Source organism: Homarus americanus, unplaced genomic scaffold (genome assembly GCF_018991925.1).
Source record: "Homarus americanus isolate GMGI-L3 unplaced genomic scaffold, GMGI_Hamer_2.0 scaffold74, whole genome shotgun sequence".
Taxonomy (NCBI): Eukaryota; Metazoa; Arthropoda; class Malacostraca; order Decapoda; family Nephropidae; genus Homarus; species Homarus americanus.
Genome location: NW_024716951.1, coordinates 3,960,035 through 3,980,560, shown reverse-complemented (window position 1 = coordinate 3,980,560; position 20,526 = coordinate 3,960,035). Strand labels below are relative to the sequence as shown.

The window sequence follows — 20,526 nt, the reverse complement described above, 5'->3', positions numbered from 1 at the left end:
AACAACCACCACTACCACAACAACCACCACTACCAGTAACAGTAATATCCCAGGTGGTGATAGAACAGTGGAGAGTTCGTGTCACACACACACAAACACACCTGAAACCATCTCCTAAGTAACATCTATTCTTCATCCTTGAGATCTACTTCACGTGAGCATAGATTCGTAGTTCTCAAGGATTATTATTAATTCACTGGTTGAGTGCAAAAAGGGCCAGAAAAAATGCCAATTTAGACATAGGCCCATAAAGCCTGGGTTTCAAGGGCCAAAGTCTAAATTGGCATATGTTGACATTGGCCGTTTTTGCTCTTAGCCAGAGAATTAGTCTGACTGTTAATAATAATAATAATAATAATAATAATAATAATACTAGTAATAATAATAATATTAATAATAATAATATTAATACTAATATGAACTAGTGTTAATTGCCTTTATTCAACTTATCTCTAAATGCCACATGACTTTTTAAATTAATATAAATATACAAGATATATAATTATATCAAAACAACCGATATTATTAAATGATTTCTTTCCCGTCTGAGAATGTCAACAACACGACATTGGTGGATGACGGAGGGACAACAACGGACGGTTTTTGTAATATTAAGAAAAGAATGATAGATTATGTTTGTAATTATTGAGGGTGTAGTCTTAAATTCTATATTTTTACGTTTACCAAAGAAATCCACGAAGGAACTTTCATTTTGGGAAGTAAATATCGTTATGTGGTGTGTGATATTGTATTGTTTAATGTGTACGATAATAATGTGAGTGAAATACGATCGATTGGTGTAAGAGCTCGATTATGGCTTTTTACAAGGGATAAAAAAATGATTAAGGCTTTTAACTTAACAGAAGAGTACCATTATGTCTTTTAACTTAGATAAAAATACGATTATAACTTTTCTCAAGGAGTGAGCTCGATGAGACCAGCGAGGGAGGGGGTGTACCCAGCGTTGTAATCAATGGCCACCTCGTTGTGTACGTAGTCCTCACGGTCGTCCACGAAGTTTCCGTCCTGTAGATGGTCGTAATAATAATAATACAGAGAGATCAAAATGGTGACGAAATGAAGCTACGTTCTCCTTGTCTCCAGTTATGGTGGAAAAAATCAATACAGTATACGAGGAATTGAGGAGTAGGAAGGTGAATGTTTTGTCTCACCTTGTCCGGTCCACCAGCCAGCGCGCCCCATACAGTCTGGGGGTTAGGTCCTGGCTGCTTCATCGCCCAGTCAGGGTCACACACCTCTGGCAGGTCGGGGCACGATCTGAGGAAACCCAAACATCGATCCACCTCAGGTATGTTTATTAAAAGAAATCCTGATACATAACTTTCCATTGTACTTTGGTCGCTTGGATCACTTGAAGATTAGGCACCCCACCTAATCTAACCTAGCCTAAACTAACGTAACATGATGTAACTGAACCAAACCTAACCTAACCCCCCTACCCCTCCCTCAGGTAACGTTGGGGTGTTTAAGTCATCGGGTGAAGTAAACTGGAGTTTCTAAAAATCTTCAGGTGATCCTAAACAATTAGTATTATCACCCAAGACGACGCTAGACTCACGCGGCGGCATGGTGGACACGTTCAGGTGCCTCTGGGCCGTAACCCACGACGAAGGAGCGACCGGTGGAGCCCAACATGTAGTCGATCTGGCTGGCCGCCCACTCTCGGTTGGCGTCTGCGTCTATGCCCAACTTGGACGCCTAGGTGAGAGGAGGAGAAGGGAGATTGTGAGAGACAGGAGAGAGTATGAATAGACAGCTAAGAATGTGAGAGACAGGGCAGAGAATAAAAAAGAGAGAGGGGTGTAAGAGGGAGAAGGGTGTGAGAGACATGAATACAAAGATGGAGACAGAGAGGGAGTCTTTTATATATGGATGACATACGAGACATAATCTAAGGTTTATCCCCTACAATATACATGACTGTCTCGGCATAACAAACATGAACTAAGGTGGTGCAATAAAGCCCACATTACACATTACCACGAGAGCAACATAAGCGACGTTGGCAGCGTGTCTGTTGGACCCCCAGAACTGGATGAAGTCAAGACCTCCGGGGGTATAAGGGAAGTCTTTCTGGAAGTGGTTAAGGGCTTCGACCAGGGTGTCCTTATAGACTGGGTCCTCGTCCAGCATAGTGAAGAGCGCCTGCAAGAGAGAGGGAGAGAGTGAGGAGGGGGGAGGGAAGGAGGTGGTATAGGAGGGAAGGAGGTGATGTAGGAGGGAGGGAGTGAGGAAAGAGGGAAGTGGTGTAGGAGGAAAGGATTTAGGAGAGATGGAGGTGGTATAGGAAAGAGGGAAGGAGGTGGCGGAGGAGGGTAGGGGATTGTGCAGGAGGGAAGGAAGGAGATATGGAATGGGTAGAGAGAGGGAAGGAGGAAAGTGCCGTAGAGGGAACTCATATAGACCTTCCATTATACTCATCAAACCTCTAATTACCGTAACGGGAATTATTCAACTCTTATTGCGATAAAGACACACAAACAATGATGCTCAAGTGACTCACATAGACACCAAGCATCTTGTAGTCCCAAGAGAACTCTCGAGGCATCTCCTCGAGGTTGAACTCCACCCAGTGATCCTTGGCTCTTTCCAGATAGAACTCGTCATTGGTAGCACGATACAGCCAGAGGGCACCCCAGGCTAGCTCGTCCCCGTACCCACTCCATGACCTGGGGAGGGGAAGGGGTGTTAGTGACCTGGGGTGTAGGGGTAGGCGATAGTGTTAGTGACCTGGGGTGTAGGGGTAGTGACCTGGACCACATTACTCACTTATAAAAGTCGAGGACCTCTGGTATAGAGTTGTGGTAGTAATCTCGTCTCTCGTCACCGAAGTTGTACAGTTCCTTGGCCGCCGCTAACACCTCCTCCGAGTACGCTGGGTCATCTTCCTGCAGGAGAGAGACTAGTGCCATGAAAACACGAGCGCCTGGGGTTCCCTTCCATCCCGCCATGATACGCCTAGTAGAAATCGCAGGAGAGTGATTCATAACACCTAGTCTTCCTCCCCATCCCAGTGTTCGCCTCTTTACCTTAACAACTTAAATTTCCTTGAAATATAAATTATGATTGCATAGTTTACCTTGAAGACTATAGAAGCGGCAGCGAGGGCAGCGGCAGCCTCACCAACCAGCTCAGTACCTGGAAGGAAGAATAGTCTCGGGTTAATTCGAGAATCAACTAAAGTAAAAAAAGCTTTCTTTATTTAACCTGGGTCACATTTAGTCCGTTTGGGTGTAAAAATCTAGTATATTTATCTGAATAAGCTTAAGACAGTGACTTGATTCTGTCAGATAACAGGTATCAAACAACTTAAAGCTGTGACCTGGTGACCCCCACTCACCTGGGTGGTCGTAGTCGATCTTAAAGGAAGGCCTCTCCATAGTCATCTCCTCAGGGCGACCCCAGAACTTGTGATCGATGTGGCCGTCACCAACCTGAGGGAGGAATAATCAATGATAAAAAAAATAATTCACATGTTACTTTTAAACATAAACACTGCACGACACTTCGATATCTCGCAAAAAAAAGGGAGAAAGGAATTTGAATCCTACCTGACCATAGAATTCGTAGGGTCCTGTGTGGCACTTAAGGAGGAAGTCTGTAACCCACTTCAGTGTTTTTCGACCGTACTCACTCTGGCCTGTGAGGAGAGGCGATGTGTGAGCGCAAGTGTTTCTGAGCTTTGATGGCTCAGACATTTCATTCATATATTGTTGATGATGATGATAACATTGAAGACTTGCCGCTAAAACTTATATAGTCACACAAAGTCCTACAAACTACTACAAACTACCTCTACTGCTATTTTTATTCTTTAGATATGCGTGGTGTTGGAATATTTATTAACAAGGAATACTACAATATGTCTAAGTTATAGCTAGATTTATCTATTTTTATCGTTTTTTCTCCATTTCAGTTTCCATTTTCTATATAAAGGCGACAACTATAACCATTACACCGACACTGAGGAGGATTTTTCGATAAGTAATAAAATCTGGTTAGTTTATAGGGATCCATTAATGTTCCAAGAATAAAATTAAGAGGAAGAGCCAGGAAATGTCTTAGCCCGCGTCAGTGAACTGCGCAAGTCTCATTTGAACTGTTTGTTTTCATTGTTTACTCGTTTAGTCTGGGTCAAGCGATTGTGGAAGGTGGAAGTACTTCCCACTCGTCTTGGCTTTGTGTTAAAATCAGAGAAACAAAAGACGGCAGTTTTTGTTGGCGTGGCTAATAAAAACACCAACAGATAATCCAACGCTTGAAAACAAAATGAAAATTTATATACTCCCATCAAAATCACCATCGCCACCGCCTGCCTACCTGCAGCTTCGTGGCCCTGGGGGAAGTCAACCAGACCCCAAGCGATCATGGTAGCCGTGAAGCCTTGAGGAAGCAGGAACTTGACAAAGTCGCCAGCTGAAATGGTAAAATGGTGTTGTTAATTAAATCATGGAGGAAGACTGTTTGTATCTGGTCATAATAATAATAAAAAAAAAATAATAATAATAATAATACGAAGAAGATGAAGTCAAGAAGAGTATCCCATCTCTCTCTCTCTCACCGTCAAAGTATCCTCCGGTAAGATCGAGGCCCACGTCAGACCCGTCGCCCAAGGCAGAATCGCCCCTCCAGGTGAGTCGTTGGTCCTCAGGCAGCTTACCTGAGCGTTGAGCCTCGTAGAACACATACGCCATACACAGTGTCTGTAGAAGGGGAGGACAGGGGTAGACTACAGGTGTGAGAGCAGAGGACAGGTGTTAACTACAGGTGTAGAGGAGGACAGGTGTAGACTACAGGTGCAGGGGGTGAGGACAAGTGTGAACTAATGGTATAGGTGAGGACAGGTGTGAACTACAGGTGTAGAAGGGGAGGACAAGTGTGAACCACAGGTGTTGGATGGGAGGACAGGTGAAGGGGGGAGGGGCAGATGTAGGAGGTGAGGACAAGTGTTAACTATAAGTGTAGGATGGGAAAACAGGTGTAGGAGGTGAGGACAGGTGTAGAGGGGAGGACATAGGACATGCGTGTGAACTACAGGGGTAAGAGGGGAGGACAGGTGTAGGAGGTGAAAACACGTGTGTACTACAGGTGTAGGGTGGAAGGACAGGTGTAGGAGGGGAGGACATGCGTGTGAACGACAGGTGGAGGAGGTTCAATTGTAGAAGGGGAGGACAGGTGTAGACGACAGGTGTAAGATAGACACAGCACCTGTGGGAGAGAGGCTGAAACACCTGAACTAAACAACGTTACTCAAAGGTTCCCTAAAAGTGTCAAATTTCCCTCGTTACTGGAGACGTAAGGACTGGCTGCTTGAGGCTCAAACACACACAAAAGTTACATCCCAAAAGTCATTATATACACAACGAGACACTGTATTGACTAGTGTTCTCTTGACCACCGTTAGAGTCGCTTGAAGCATATAATCTTTATGAATCCTGACCTTTCCCGAAACTGGGGCATAAAGGGTACAACAAACTAACTAACTAAAGAAGTGACATGGCATCGAAAACACACCTAGACTCTATTAATCAACTAGATATCTTTTACTCTAGCCAGGTACGGTAAAATATTGATTTACGAACATCTCATAAATTATGGATATCTTACCTGTTTGTAGTCGTAGGGAGCCATACCTGTTGGCTCACAAGGGTTGGGTACGTCCCTCAGGTCAACCACACGTCCTCCTTCACCTGTAGTAGACCATAAAGGTGTACATAACGAGGGAGATAACAGAAGGAAGCATCCATGTGTTCTGTGTGTATATGTGTGGTAAGAAGGAACACATCAGTGGGTGTTTATAATATGGTGGATGACAAATAGCTCACACGTATAGTAGTCTCAGTATAAACAACGTGTATACACTACCACTGTATATATTTTTGCAAGTGTATTTTATGTAATATGTATGATGTATATTGTGCTGTATGTATGTTGTATAATGGTGCATGACGTATGGTAATAATGGCAGGATTTTACATGTGTTTAAAATGTGTCACTTATTTTCCGCTCATCCTCTCTTTACGGGAGTGTACTGAACTGTATGTGAACTAACATTACGCTCACGTCAACACCAGGTACAAGAGGTGGTGGTGGTGGATGAGTGAGTACCTGCATGGAGGAGGGCGAGTGTGGCCGCCCCTAGTAGGAAGGTCTTCACTAGCATTCCGGCCATAACTGCAGCAGGAGACACTGGTAAGCGATGACTCTGTTGCTTCAAGATATATACAGTAAACTCTTATCTCCTAGCGCCTGTATATTGTATTGTGTGTTGGTACTGATAATGTTGCAACTTCAGTGATGTCATGGGACCTGTGACATAGGTTGGACCGAGGAGATCAGTGGACACCAACTGCTGACGTAATTACGACCCCTGATATAAGTAGAACCCTTGACATAAGTACGACCCCTGACATAAGTACGACCACTGACATAAGTACGACCACTGACATAAGTACGACCACTGACAAAAATATAGTACGCAGTCTGCTTACCTATCTATCTATCTATCTATCGATCGATCTATATATCTATTCTATGATTATTATTATTTTTTTGTTGAGAGGTAAGGGGGCATGATGATGGTGATGATGATGATGATGATGATGATGATGGTGATGATGATGATGATGATGATGATGATGGTGATGATGATGATGATGATGATGATGATGATGATGATGATGATGATGATGATGGTGGTGATGATGATGATGATGGTGGTGGTATAATGAAGATAATGAGCGTAGTCATGATCACAATGGGAAGAAGTTTATTTATGAGAAGTTTTAAGAAAGTAAGACAATTCGGAAAACTAATTTTTCATCGTTATTTTGTTAATAATATATAACAAAGACGGATACATAGATATTGTCGAAGGGAATTTTGTCCGTAAGTTTAGCAACGACGTTTTGTATATTTGTACCGTATTATACTAGTGACTCCATAATCTTAAATATTTGATAAAAGGCGAGTATTCTGCCTCTGTAATACAATGCAGTTTTCAATTACGTGCGCGTTTTCCCTTCCCCCACACGAAACAGAGTCCCAAAGCATGAACACGCTTCAGGGACAGTTTGGATACAGCACACTTTACTTTTCACTCGCCTTCAGTGCACACAAGGAGACTGCCTTCACTTCTCTAATTGGGAATGAACCAGTTCTTCTCGGGGAAATTAAAACACATATGATTTATATTTGAAGACAACCCGAAATTCCTGAACGGCAGCTGACAACTGTACGAGACCTTCACTTTCTCGTGTCCCCATGATGTAAGTCGGGGCGCCGGTGGTAGAACGGTACCGCTCTTGCCTCGCAAGCTAGATGTCACGGGTTCGATTCCCCCTTGGTCCCTGTTCCAATAACTTGCTGACAAAAAAACCTATGACTCCTCAGGCTTCTACGCCCTTGACAAAAAAACCTATGACCCTTCAGGCTTCTATGCCCTTAACTCATGAGACATAAAGGCAAGCATGGACTTAGCATGCTTCCCAGATGGGCGCTGTAAGCGCTTCTGCGCTTCACCTTACACAGGATGTAGGGGGGTGCCCAATAAACTTAAAAAAACAAAAAATTATGTAAGTCCACACACACACATAGGTAAATAGGTAAAACTGGAATCCTGAACTAAAATCGTTTTATTCCCACGAACTCTGACGTCAACCGAGGATGACATTTTTCTTGCTGGGTACGTAAAAGTAAAAACACCTGCTTGTCCTCAGCAACAGGCGCGGGAGATAACGTGAATTGAAGTGATTACGTGGGAACACACTTGAGGGGGTCGGGGTATTACTGTATAACAATTGGGTTCATTTTTTGTCTGACCGTTCAACCAATCACAGTTGAGGGTTCATGTAGCCTTGTAAAAGACGACCAAGCAGTAAAAATACATGAAAAACAGCTGATCGGTGTAAACACATTGTCATTGTAAAAGATACGACACCGTAATAAAAAATGCAATAATTCGGGTTATAATCTCCTTGTGTAGAAAAATCCAACTAAAATCCCCCGAATCCCAGCATATAGGAGTGTGAGATATATTGTACGTATTAGTTACGTGGCGAGACAGTAAGTTAGGTGAATAAAATGTATGACTTATGACAGTTATATTTAATGGAGGTGTATTCGACTGACCTGACCCACACTGCTACGTATTATTATTATTATTATTACCATCGGTGTTATTATCATTGGTATTATTATTGCTGTTATTATTTGTGCTATTACCCACCCTCACCACCTTCCCCCCCTCACCCTGACCTACCCTCCCCCTCACCTACCCTCCCCTCTCCCTACCCCTCCCCACCCTCAGAAGTGGTCGTATTTATAGTCTTTATGCTGAGTGATGCAGTGGTCGTGGCTGAGTTATTCCTACGGGAGAAAAGTCACCTTGTGAATCGCCATTAAGGGACAGCCTGCAAGATAACATTATGAGAATTGTTCCCTGGAAGTTTATGTTTGGATGTATGTTTGGATGTGTTGGCGACCTGTGGTGTAATGGTCAGCATGTTCGCCTCGCAAGCGACCGGACTTGGGTTCGGCCGGGCAGGGTGAAACTATGGGCAAGTTTCTTTACGCCATTTGCCTCTGTCTACCCAGCAGTAATTGGGAACCTAGATGTTAATCGATTTGCGGATCGTGTTCCGGGGGTAATGATTAGCCAGTGCAGTTGGCGAGTTGTCCGGTCTTCTCGGACTATTCCTTGACACTGGGTCATGCAGCCCGTTAACTCAGAGCGTGGTTGTTGTGTTGGCGACAGCTTCTACACCTTAAACAAATTCACACCTAGGTGGCCCTTGGGCTGGCCATCCTCGTTACACGAGAGGCAACCATTATCATTATTATTCCTTTGTAATACACCTCTGTTCGCCTACCTTCAGTATATTTGTAAACAATGACGTCACAATGTTTACGTTTTTTAAGGTTTGCTTTACCAGCCATTCTTCTTGTCATTCTGTGTGTAGGTTAGGTTAATGTCCCTCTTTTTGTCCAGTTATCTGTTTTTATCAGTTATAAATAGTGAGAGATAGTTTTTTATATTAAGTAGTCAGCCAATATCCAACACACATTCACTAATATATTATGATTTTCTTTCTTGCTATTTAAAAACTACTTATCGCGACTTACAAGTTCACTTTATTCACTCCGCCGGCACTTAAGGAGGGAAGTGGGTGATTCTTAATTTAAATTTATTTTATTGTGCATCCCATACTCATCCTGTGAGCGGTAGCGCAAAAGGATTATAGAGTGGTCAGGATATTATGGCATTGAATGATACACAGTATTTAAAATAAATTCTTTGTTAAGTTCTATACACAAAGCGTAACTTATTCACAACTGTATAATTACAGGAGTGTGAGGCAGTGTGTCTGGCCTCACACATTTTTATTCACATTTGTGTGAGAAGTATTCAAGCACATACTGTGTTTGGTTCTATACATGAGAACTGATATAGCTACTGGGTGCAAAAAAGTGGTTACAGTCTTAATATGTCGGCTATCTTGCCATTAGAAATGAAGTGTTGTGCCATTTCACACACAGTGTGCTTGGATCTGTCCCTAAAAGGTTCTATCTTCACACAGTCGAGGACGTAGTGTTCAAGTGTGTGGCCATATGTATGGCCACACACTTTACATTTAGTCTTGTTCTCATCTGTTTGAGGGACATACTGCCAGAGGTACTTATACCCTAACCTTATTCTAGCGGTTACAGTACAACATCTTGTAATCTAGTGATCTTGTTACTTGCTCCATTTACATGTTTCATTTGATACATCTCATCATGGTAAACTATGGATCGACTAGTGCCTGTTTGCACTGTCTGCTTGCGTCAAATTCATCAATAAGTTCCTTCTTGATTACAGTTTTAAGGGTTCTTTTTGAGAGACCCAGATTGTATTCAACAGTGTCTTTGTTAGACGCGAGTTTGGCGAGGGCATCAACTCTGTCATGTTTTATGAGGCCTATGTGAGAGGGGATCCACAGCAGTTTGACCCTGACACCCCGGTGAAGGTGAGGTAGGGGAGTGTGTGAGGGTAGGGAGAGGGGTGTGTGATGGTAGGGAGAGAGGTGTGTGATGGTAGGGGGAGGGGTGTGTGATGGTAGGGAGAGAGGTGTGTGAGGGTGGAGGAGGGGTGGGGAGAGAGGTGTGTGTGGGGTATGTGTGATGGTAGGGAGAGAGGTGTGTGAGGGTAGGAGGAGGGGTGTGTGCGGGTAGGGGGAGGGGTGTGTGATGGTAGGGAGAGAGGTGTGTGAGGGTAGGAGGAGGGGTGTGTGCGGGTAGGGGGAGGGGTGTGTGAGGGCGGGCAGAGGAGTGTGCGTGAAGGTCAAGACCAAAGTGTTTCATCATAAGTCAGTCGTCCTTCCTTCTTATTTCCTTCCTTCCTTCTTATTTCTTTCCTTCCTTCTTACTTCCTTCCTTCTTATTTCCTTCCTTTCTTCCTATTTCCTTCCTTCGCCCTTCATCATAATACTCTAAGGTCAACTTTAAACCAAGATATGCATCAATATTAGTTTATTAACCTTGCACAGGATGTAAGGGGGTGCCCAATAAACTAGCCCTCTCGTGGGCAATCTGTAATCTGTATTAGTTTATTAATCTTAAGAATAAATTGAAAGAAGAATTCATTCACCAAGAGGACGTAAAACCCCTGAGCGAAGTGCTATATGTGTTCGGTTAATCTATTGAATGTTCGATGATCTCCGGAGAGGCGTTAGAAGTGTTCGATCATGTCCGGAGAGGCGCTAGAAATGTTCGATCATGTCCGTAGAGGCGCTAGAAGTGTTCGGTCATGTCCGCAGAGGAGCTAGAAGTGTTCGATCATCTCCGGAGAGGCGCTAGAAGTGTTCGATCATGTCCGGAGAGGCGCTAGAAGTGTTCGATCATGTCCGGGGAGGCGCTAGAAGTGTTCGGTCATGTCCGCAGAGGCGCTAGAAGTGTTCGATCATGTCCGGAGAGGCGCTAGAGGTGTTCGATCTTGTCCGGAGAGGCGCTAGAAGTGTTCAATCATGTTCGGTGAGGCGCTATAAGTGTTCGATCATGTCCGGAGAGGCGCTAGAAGTGTTCGATCATGTCCGGAGAGGCGCTAGAAGTGTTCGACCAGACCATGGACGTGGCAGTAGGGGTTGATCGGGCTTGTGAGGGGGTCTAGTGGTGTTCTACCAGGCCAGCCAAAGCACCGGTGAAGCCGGCATTGTAGTCACACGCCACCTCATTATGCTGGTAGTCTGGGCGGCTGTCACTGTACGAGTCGTCCTGTGTTAAATGAGGGAGAAAGAGAGAGTCGCTGTGATTGGTGGACCTCGACAGCACGTGCATATAGAATCGCTGTGATTGGTAGGAGCTCAAAGACACAAAGTGAAAGAAATGCTGTGATTGGTGGACCCTCGAAAAAATAATATATACAATGGCTATTTTACATCAGTTGAATATTAATGGACAGAAAACAAACTAATTAGTAAGAAATGTATTTATTAAATGATTGATTAAAGTATGAATGAATGATTAAAGTATTTAATAAATGATTGACTAAAATATACTGTACACGACATTAAAAGTATTACAAAAGAAGAGAGAGAGAGTTAGTATACATACTTGTGAGGGACCACCAACAAGCGCGCCCCACAGTGTCTGGGGGTTAGGGCCATCCTGGTTCATGGCCCAGTTAGGGTCACATTTCTCTGGCATGTCGGGGCAGGAACTGGAAAAAACAAAAACAAAGATTAGTCTCTGGCAACTTAGGTGACAACAGATGATAACAAATGAAGTGACAATATTGACAAAACTGTTATTAATGAGACAATAAAGGGGGGAATGACAAGGCACTCACGAGGAGGCATGATGAGGCTTCTTAGGATGGTTGCTACCGAAGCCCACCACGTAGGAGTGTAGAGGATCACCCAGCATGTAGTCGATCTGCTTCTTCGCCCACTGCCTGTTGGTGCTGGCGTCGATGTTCAACTTGCCTGCCTGGGTTCAAGGAAAAGTCTCGGTGTATGAGTAGGGTAGTGATGAATGACTTGATCTGTGTATTGATTTATTGATGAATTGATAACTGGCCGCTTTAGTGAATGCCCCTCAACGTACTCACCACCATGGCCAACATGGCGAGGTTGGCGGCGTGTCTGTTGGAGCCCCAGTCGTTGACGAAGACCAGGCCGGCGGGGGTGTAGGGCAGGTCGTGCCTCATGTTGTCCAAGCAGGTCTTGAGGGTGTTCTTATACAGATCATTACCAGTGGCAAGAGCCAAGACTGCCTGTGGGAGGAGGAGGAGCAGGTAGCGCAGTCAGGGGGATGTTGAATGTAGAGTGTAGAGGGATGAGGAGGATAAAATCACATCCAAGTGGCTGATATTGTTGGATGTGGAAGGTTGGAACAACTTGACGGGGAAGTTTTATAACAAAATATAATTAGATACCAATCATTTATAACACGCAATACCTTATAATGGCAGCACAAAAAGAACGAAATTAAGATATTTAATTTTTTCACTATAAGACTTAGAGGAGTTTTCATTACAGTGGTATATGATGGGGGTAATATTCAGTGGGATGAAGACTCACATAGGCACCTGGAGCCTTGGAGTCCCAGGAGAACTCTGTCGGGGGGTCACCCAGATCGAATTCGTCCCAGTGTTCTTTGGCCTTGTCTAGGTAGGTTGTGTCCCCAGTTGCTCTGTACAGCCAGGCAGCGGCCCACAGCAGCTCGTCACCAAACCCGTTCCACGACCTGGTGGCAGAGTAGATCATAATGTATTAATGACCTGGTGGCAGAGTCAGGTCATAATATACTAATGACCTGGTTCGTGATGGCGATAATAGTCAGGTCATAGAGTAAGATGGTCAAGTCATCATATATTTTGATATTTAATGAGTCAGATCATAAAATATATATGAACAAGATTGAAAACGAGGATGATGAATGAATTAAATTTGACCGTGGAAGTCAAGAAAGAAAATGAATGAAATGAAGAATAAATAAAACAAAAATAAGAGAGTGGATGGTGGACGGGGGAAACTCCAGGTTATCAATACTTACTTGTAGAAGTCTTTGACCTCTGGGATGGAGTCGCTGTAGCTGCCTCGCTTCTCGTTGGCGAACTGATAAAGTTCTTTAGCCGTTGATAATAACTGTTTGGAGTAGCTGGCGTCCGAACTCTGCCGGTGAAGTAATGGTTGTGATGAGTAGTGGTGAGTAGTGGGGGTAGTAGTGGTGGTGATGAGTGGTGGTGATGGTGGTGGGTGGTGGTGGTGGTGGCAAGTAGTGGTGGTGGTGGTGGTGGGTAGTAGTAGTGGTGGGTAGTAGTGGTGGTGATGATGATGGGTAGTGGTGGTGAGTAGTGCTAGTGAATGTAGTGGCTGTTGTAGTAGTAATAGTAGTAGTGGTGGAACCTGGTAACACTGCGAGGTCCACAAATAGGGTACCACCCAAACGCCAGCAAGTCCTTTCTCATTGTGAAGCCAGAACATTATGAACGAGCAATGGAGGTGTTCGGTGGAAGTGAGGTCAAAATAACTAAAGGATGGCCAAAGGCACCTAGGCGCAGTAATCGGCACGACGGACTTCAAAACCGAGTACGTAACGGGAAAGGTGAATGAGTGGGTTAGGGAAATCCAAGCTCTGTCTGATATTGCTAACACAGAACCACATGCGGCTTTTGCGGCATTCACCCATGGAGTCAAGCATCGCTGGAGCTACCTGATACGCACTATCACTGATATCGGACCCCTCCTCCACCCTCTGGAAGAAGCTATCAGTGTCAATTTCATTCCCAAATTAGTGAAACACCCTCACTTAACCCCAGCAGAAAGATCACTCCTTGCACTACCACCGAGACTGGGAGGAATGGGATTGACCAATCCAGAGGAAATTGCTGCCACCGAACATCAAAACTCAGTTAAGCTCACGGAAGCCCTCACTGACCACATAATAGCAACAGGGGAGGTGGATACCAGTGAAGTAAACAAGATTCGAAGGTCCATTATGACAGAACGACAGCACGGCCAAAGTGATAAGTTGCAGCAACTGATGCTGCAAGTACCAGAGAATTTGGAAAAAAAGTAGCTATTGCGCTGGAGGTGGGCGCCTCGAAATGGTTAACTACATTACTGATAAGGGCAAATGGTTTCAGTCTCAATAAACAAGAATTTACAGATGCCATTGCTCTAAGGTATGGTAGGACAGTAGAAGGTTGCCCTCCCATTGCTGTGTGGCTCTTCCTATGACGTCGATCACGCCATGGTGTGGAAGAAAGGGGACTTCATATGCATGAGGCATGATGAAGTAAGGGATCTCACAGCAAATATGTTGAAGGAAATCTGCCGTGATGTCAGGGTAGAACCGACACTCTATCTATTGGACGGTGAGAATTTTAACATAGGACTTCAAACACATCCAACGAACCCCGTGTTGATGTCAGTGCTCGAGGATTCTGGACGCGGGGACAGCGAGCCTTCTTCAACATCAGGATTTTTGATCCCATGGTCGCATGTCACAGTAACTTAGCTCTCGATGCTGCACAGAGGAGGAACGAGAACGACAAGATAATGGCATATGGGGAGAGAATTCAGAACGTTGATCAAGGCAGCTTCACTCCTCTAGTGTTCACAACCTCTGGTGGGATGGGACCAAGTGCCAGATGCTTCTACGCCAGACTCGCGGAGGTGATATCCGAACAGAAGCCGCAGCCCAGAAGTTATGTTACAGCCTGGATGAGATGTCGACTGTCCTTCTTTCTCCTTAGGTCTGCTTTGCTCTGCCTCAGGAGAACGAGAGCATCGGCCCCAAAACCGACAACAGTTGCAGATATTGACTATGGGGCAACAGTCACTGAATGCCACATAGATCTGCGGCTCAACTAACTCAACACAGCTAGGATAGCTACTTATGTATTAGGATATTTAATTTCAAGGTAAAAAATGGCGGCGAAGGTGTGGTTATTAGGGGAGGCTGGAGGCCACGTAAAAAAAAAGTAATAGTAGTAGTAGTAGTAGTAGTAGTAGTAGTGGTTGTTGTGGTAAGCAGTGTTGGTTAATGTTGTGATAAGAGTTAGTGATTGTGGTACTACATGTTGTCAATATTGTTACCGATCAGGATGAATGGTAGTTGTATTAGTAGTACTGGTAGCGAGAGGCAATTAACTAAGAAAGACAATTTACCTTGAACACCATATAGGCAGCGGCGAGGGCAGCAGCAGTCTCGCCAGCCAATTCAGTGCCTACGGGGAAAAATAGACAGTATTATAAGTCACTCACTACCACTACTGCCGCCCTAGAAACACTATCTATCATTGTTATCTACAATATTTCCTCAAACGTGTACAGTATTACATATATCCGAATAACAGCCGCCTTCTTTAACTGTGTATATATACTACTGGTGAAGGAAGGAACTCTGGTATTCTCTCTCTCTCTCTCTCTCTCTCTCTCTCTCACACACACACACACACACACACACACACACCTGGTTTGCTGCTGTCGATCTTAAAGGAAGGTCTCTTCATGGTCATCTCCTCAGGCCGTCCCCAGTAATCGTGATCGATGTGGCCGTCACCAACCTGACGAAGGTGGAGTAGTAATCACGTGTTGAGAAGCTCTTGTTAGGTTAGGTTAGGTTAGGTTAGGTTAGTGATGAACATCCGACACGTGTTCATACTGACATGTAAAAGTTATCCTGGTTTGGTTCAGTAGAGGATAATACAACCACCCCCGTTACCACCCAACCTCATTGAACCACCCACCTGACCTCCCCAACCACACACAACAACCCACCTGCTACCACCCAACCACACTGAACTATCCACATAGCTCCTTCAACCACACCCACACACCCACATGACCCTGTGAACCACACACTTAACATCCACACACCTGTAAGCCAGGGTAAAGGTTGTTCACAGGTTATAGCCGTATTAAACATCTCGCGGATGTTTTGTCGAACCTGAGTGTCGCAGTATGATGCAACTCTCTCTCTCAGTAGTAGGTATTTCTTAAAGCACTAAAAGCAAATTACTTTTAAGTGGGACTGTGTAATGGCAAGTCCCACTCATCACAGGCCTTAAAAGTTACAGGTCTACACACCCACATGACTCCATCAACCACATCCACATACCCACCTGACCGTAGAATTCGTAGTGACCGGTGTGACACTTAAGGAAATAGTCAGTGGCCCATTTAACAGCTGCTTTGCCATGATTGGTCTGACCTGCCATGAGGAAACACAAAACATTACTAACATTAATATCATGAATGGAAATCTTTCTTCTCATCTCTACTGTCTCCTCTTCATCTTACTGACTGACCCACTGAGAGAATTATTTTTCGGATCACCTGAAGATTAGATAAAGCCGTGTAGAGTGCACTGTATTCCTCACTGTTTATTGTATCACGACACTCTACCTATCTAAAGGAGTTATTGAAGGGAACTAAAACAACGTGAACAAGGAACCCAAAGAGAGGAAAGTAAAAAAAAAAATGGTTATTACTTTGTTAATTTGTTCTTGAATCTTATTATATATATATATATATATATATATATATATATATATATATATATATAGAGAGAGAGAGAGAGAGAGAGAGAGAGAGAGAGAGAGAGAGAGAGAGAGAGAGAGAGAGAGAGAGAGAGAGAGAGAGAGAGAGAGAGAGAGAGAGAGAGAGAGAGAGAGAGAGAGAGAGAGAGAGAGAGTTCTATCCTCTATCTCGTTTACGTCTGGACAGGTAATACGTAGAGATCAGGTAGTAAACACGATCCAAACTATAGAGAACTGGTAGGGAATAAAAAGGTCAGGTACTAACGATAAGAGAGGGACGTACCTGCAGAAGAATAACCATTACTGAAGTCGATAAGGCCCCAGGCCAGGAGGGTGGTACTGAAAGCCATCGGGAAACCAAATTTCACAAAGTCACCAGCTGAGGAAGGAAACACAAGCTCGTCAGTTGCTGAGAAGTTATTAAACAGATTAATAAAACCGTACCATAACATGTAGACAAAACACTTCAACATAAAAATGACTGTTGCTGATTTAATGGGTCACCAGAGTTAGTGAACTGAATGTTATGTATGAATGGTGATGAAGAACAAAGATGACAAGTACGAAAGAATTGCAGTGATTTTGTTTTTGTATTGTTTCTCTCTATTTATCTCTTTCTTTCCTCCGTCGACTCACCATCGAAATATCCACCAGTAAGATCGTGGCCGACATCAGAACCATCTTTAAGGGCTGAGTCTCCCCGCCAGGTGAGTCGCTGATCCCCGGGCAGTTCACCAGAGCGTTGAGCCTCGTAGAATAGGACCGACATACACAGTAACTGTAGGAGCAGAGAGGCGGGAATATCAGGTGTAATTCTACCATAATTCCGTGTCTAAATTGCATAACTCGGTATTAGGGGAAAGGCTGATGTAACGCTGTGTAATTAGACCAAGAGATGTGAACTGCAGGTGTCGTCACGCATAGCACTGTAGAGGAAGAGAACAGGTGTGCACTACATGTGTTACTATGCATAGTAACTGACAAGGGGCAAGGCAGACTGGGTAACACTATATGCTTAATAAGGTTCTACACACTGTGACAAAATTAATGCTCATTAAGGTTATATCAAAGAAGTTTTCTAAGGTAGAGACCCTTCACGTGGTTTCAAAGAAGTGCTCGTCCCTATCTAAGTCGCTGGTTAAATGAAATTGACCCAGACAGGAAGATCACGGATGGTTTACCTGGCTGTAGTCAAAAGGTTTCATGCCAGTCGTTTTACAGGGGTTGGGAACGTCCTCGAGGCGAGCCACCAGCGCCTCTCCTGAAATGAAACGTTATTTTAGCGTGGGAAGGAAGACACAACATGTATCTCACTCACGAACTGTAGAAGCTGTAGTGGAGGAAGTGTACCAGAGTGAGTGTCTTAGGGCGCGTCTTTGAGCCAGTGAAAAGAAATGTAAAGTTTTTTGTTTTGCTTTTAGTGATTTAAGAAACAGCCACACGAGACCTGCAGCCCGGTGTAAGGGATTAGTTTCCAGAGCAGTAACAGGAAGAGGAACAAGAATGAAGTTCCACATCTGAGGAACAGTTCGATTATTTTTCTCTTAGTGTACAGGGATTACAGCGTCGGTAATCGAAATATCTGAGACACAAACATTACTACCACGAGTCTTCCTGAGATTTTTGGTTACCCTTTATAATTTTTCGTTATTAGGTTGGGGATAACCAGAAAATTATTCGAAGTTGGAATTCCCCAAAAGACCTCAAAGTTTATTCCAGAGCCAAAAAATGAGATAGTAAATACCTGTATGGAGGAGAGCGAAGGTGGCGGCACCCAGTAGGAAGATCTTTGTCAGCATTCTGGTTATGTCTGCTGCGGGAGACACACTGGTGACGAATGGTTTTCGCTCTCAGTTTATAAACCTCACCAAGGCTCCCACGCCCCCAGGGAACGTTGGGGTAAGTTTCCCCTTTATTACTTGGTGAACTTGGTTCTTGTAAACTTCTACGTAAGCGTTAAAACTAGCCATGGACGTCAATACAATCCACAAAATGCAAAGGAAGTACCTCTGACGTCAATAGGACACCTGTTTCTGTCGCCAGCTGCAAGTTGCCCTTTAGAAAGTTAATCGTAGTCGTGGGCAGAACCCCAAGTGTGGTTCAGATAATAATGAGCTTGGTGTGTGTGTGTGTGTGTGTGTGTGTGTGTGTGTGTGTGTGTGTGCGTGTGTGCGGGTACGACTATCATGTGATTCCTCCGTGTGTTACCTCGTTGCATTTTTAGTTCACACACACACACACTGTATCCTCTCTGATGAAGCTTGTCTATTGTGAATCACCATGAAGACTACATACTTTAATTATCTTTGTATCAATTCAATGCTGTTTGGGTTCAGGTATTTTCTATATACTTTACCCCCACCCCTAGGTATCCCATCCTAAGCTCATCCTTTTTAAGTAAATAACTGTAAATTTCTCGACCATAATATCCCCCATCTGATCCGTTCGTGCTTTTGTTTACTCAAATTAGGAGTTACTTGAGGATCTCATCTCCATTGTCGCTTATTGGTCCGTTTTTTTTATGGGCCAATCACTCGTGGTGCAGCCCCCCTCCGCTTATCCGACGGTAACTCCATATTTAAAGACGATGAAGGCCTCCTTCAGTGCTGGAAAGAGCACTACCATTCACTGCTCAACCAAAACACCGATGTGGATGTCCTGACTATCCAGCAGGTCTCTCAGTATCCAGAGATGACCCATCTCAGCTATCCCTCATCCCTGGATGAGGTAGCTACTGCCATCAAACAGATAAAAAATAACAAAGCCTCAGGGCCTGATGGAATCCCAGCCGAGCTGCATAAAGCAGGGGGACCTCTGCTTACCAGCCGTCTCCACTCTCTCCTGGAGAATATATGGGAAAAGAAGGAAATCCCCCAAGCTCTTAATATTTATAAGAACAAGGTAGACCGGTCAGACTGTGGTAACTACAATGGGATCTCGCTGCTGTCTGTAGTTGGCAAGATTATCGCCCGAGTCCTCCTAAACAGACTTCTTCCTGAAGCGGAAAACTTCTTCCCAGAATCTCTATGTGGCATCTCCACGATGATATGAACGGCAGTGTCCTGCACAATGGCACCCAGTCTGAGTTCTTCCCCATTCAAATGGCAGTTAAACAAGGGTGTGTACTGGCACCAACTCTTTTTTTTCCATCTTCTTGGCTGCCTTCCTTATCCGTGCCAGCGCCAATTTAACCGGATCAGGAAAGATGACTCCAGGCTGAAACATTGGGGTCGGCAGCTTCCATTACTGAGCTTCAGCATGCAGACGAGTTCACCCTTGTCGCTCACGCTGAAAGCGACCTACAGTAGATCCTGAACACCTACGCAGATGCATATGCACACTTCGGCCTTGAGGTGAATGTACGTAATACTTAGTCTCTTTCAGCCTGCCCCTGGTTCAGCCACACCTCCACCATTCATCCAGCTTAACGGTACTACCCTCTCTAATGTTACCCTCTTTTGGTATCTCGGCTCCCACCTGTCCACCTCTGCGGACATCAGATCAGATGTGCATCTCAAGCGTTTGGCAGACCCGGAAACCGTGTCTTCAGCTGTAGGCAGCTGAAATAATCTACTAAGTTACACATATATCGAGCAGCGGTCCTCCCCACCCTGCTATATGGCAGCGAGACATGGGTAACATACAGGAGGCACCTCAAGGCACTTTAAAACTTTCACCAAGGTAGTCTATGTACCATCCTCCGAGTTCGTTGCGAAGACAAAAGACCAATGTGTTCTTTCTGACATCAACTATAGGAGCATCGAGGCTACCATTATCCATGAACAACTGCGCTGGACTGACCATGTTACCTGCATGGAAGACAGTAGACTGCCAAAGCAGCTACTTTACAGTCACCTAACGAATAGTAAACGTAACGCTGGTGGGCAACTGAAAAGGTATAAGGATTGTCTTAAGACAAACCTGAAACGTGCCAAATCGACCCCCTCACCTGGGAGACGCTTACTTCACACCGTCACGCT

The 20,526-nt window shown here is 44.4% G+C and overlaps 3 protein-coding genes across 3 annotated transcripts in view; 1 reads left to right on the top strand and 2 right to left on the bottom strand.

The window, feature by feature from the left end:
* Positions 1-422: 422 nt before the first annotated feature.
* LOC121858657 (endoglucanase E-4-like) lies at positions 423-6,247 on the bottom strand. The gene is made up of 13 exons (XM_042355216.1): positions 6,130-6,247; positions 5,629-5,711; positions 4,583-4,724; positions 4,342-4,437; positions 3,573-3,661; positions 3,362-3,455; positions 3,101-3,159; positions 2,791-2,909; positions 2,525-2,690; positions 2,002-2,166; positions 1,580-1,719; positions 1,173-1,278; positions 423-1,026 (listed from the first exon to the last, which is right to left on the bottom strand). The coding sequence occupies exons 1-13, from the start codon at positions 6,191-6,193 to the stop codon at positions 916-918; spliced, it is 1,434 nt and encodes a 477-aa protein (XP_042211150.1). The 5' UTR covers positions 6,194-6,247; the 3' UTR covers positions 423-915.
* LOC121858659 (2-oxoglutarate-Fe(II) type oxidoreductase ppzD-like) overlaps positions 6,100-20,526 on the top strand; it is a 30,728-nt gene continuing 16,301 nt past the window's right edge. The window contains exon 1 of the mRNA XM_042355219.1: positions 6,100-6,213. The gene's annotated coding sequence lies outside the window, so the exon portion shown is untranslated. The remainder of the gene's footprint in view (positions 6,214-20,526) is intronic.
* On the bottom strand, positions 10,516-18,401 carry LOC121858658 (endoglucanase A-like). The gene is made up of 13 exons (XM_042355217.1): positions 18,291-18,401; positions 17,728-17,807; positions 17,183-17,324; positions 16,830-16,925; positions 16,130-16,218; positions 15,478-15,571; positions 15,174-15,232; positions 13,054-13,172; positions 12,579-12,744; positions 12,107-12,271; positions 11,846-11,985; positions 11,611-11,716; positions 10,516-11,271 (listed from the first exon to the last, which is right to left on the bottom strand). The coding sequence occupies exons 1-13, from the start codon at positions 18,343-18,345 to the stop codon at positions 11,164-11,166; spliced, it is 1,419 nt and encodes a 472-aa protein (XP_042211151.1). The 5' UTR covers positions 18,346-18,401; the 3' UTR covers positions 10,516-11,163.

What these genes read in the sequence shown, in the direction of transcription:
- LOC121858658 (XM_042355217.1), bottom strand. Translation starts at nt 18,345, where the DNA reads ATGCTGACAAAGATCTTCCTACTGGGTGCCGCCACCTTCGCTCTCCTC. An exon ending in ACTACGAATTCTACGGTCAG is followed by an intron (nt 15,572 to 16,129) that starts GTGGGTATGTGG and finishes CACCTTCGTCAG; the next exon opens with GTTGGTGACGGCCACATCGA. An exon ending in CCAAGGCTCCAGGTGCCTAT is followed by an intron (nt 12,272 to 12,578) that starts GTGAGTCTTCAT and finishes CTCCTCCCACAG; the next exon opens with GCAGTCTTGGCTCTTGCCAC.
- LOC121858657 (XM_042355216.1), bottom strand. Translation starts at nt 6,193, where the DNA reads ATGGCCGGAATGCTAGTGAAGACCTTCCTACTAGGGGCGGCCACACTC. An exon ending in TACCGGAGGATACTTTGACG is followed by an intron (nt 4,438 to 4,582) that starts GTGAGAGAGAGA and finishes TTACCATTTCAG; the next exon opens with CTGGCGACTTTGTCAAGTTC. An exon ending in GAGGTCCTCGACTTTTATAA is followed by an intron (nt 2,691 to 2,790) that starts GTGAGTAATGTG and finishes TCCCCTCCCCAG; the next exon opens with GTCATGGAGTGGGTACGGGG.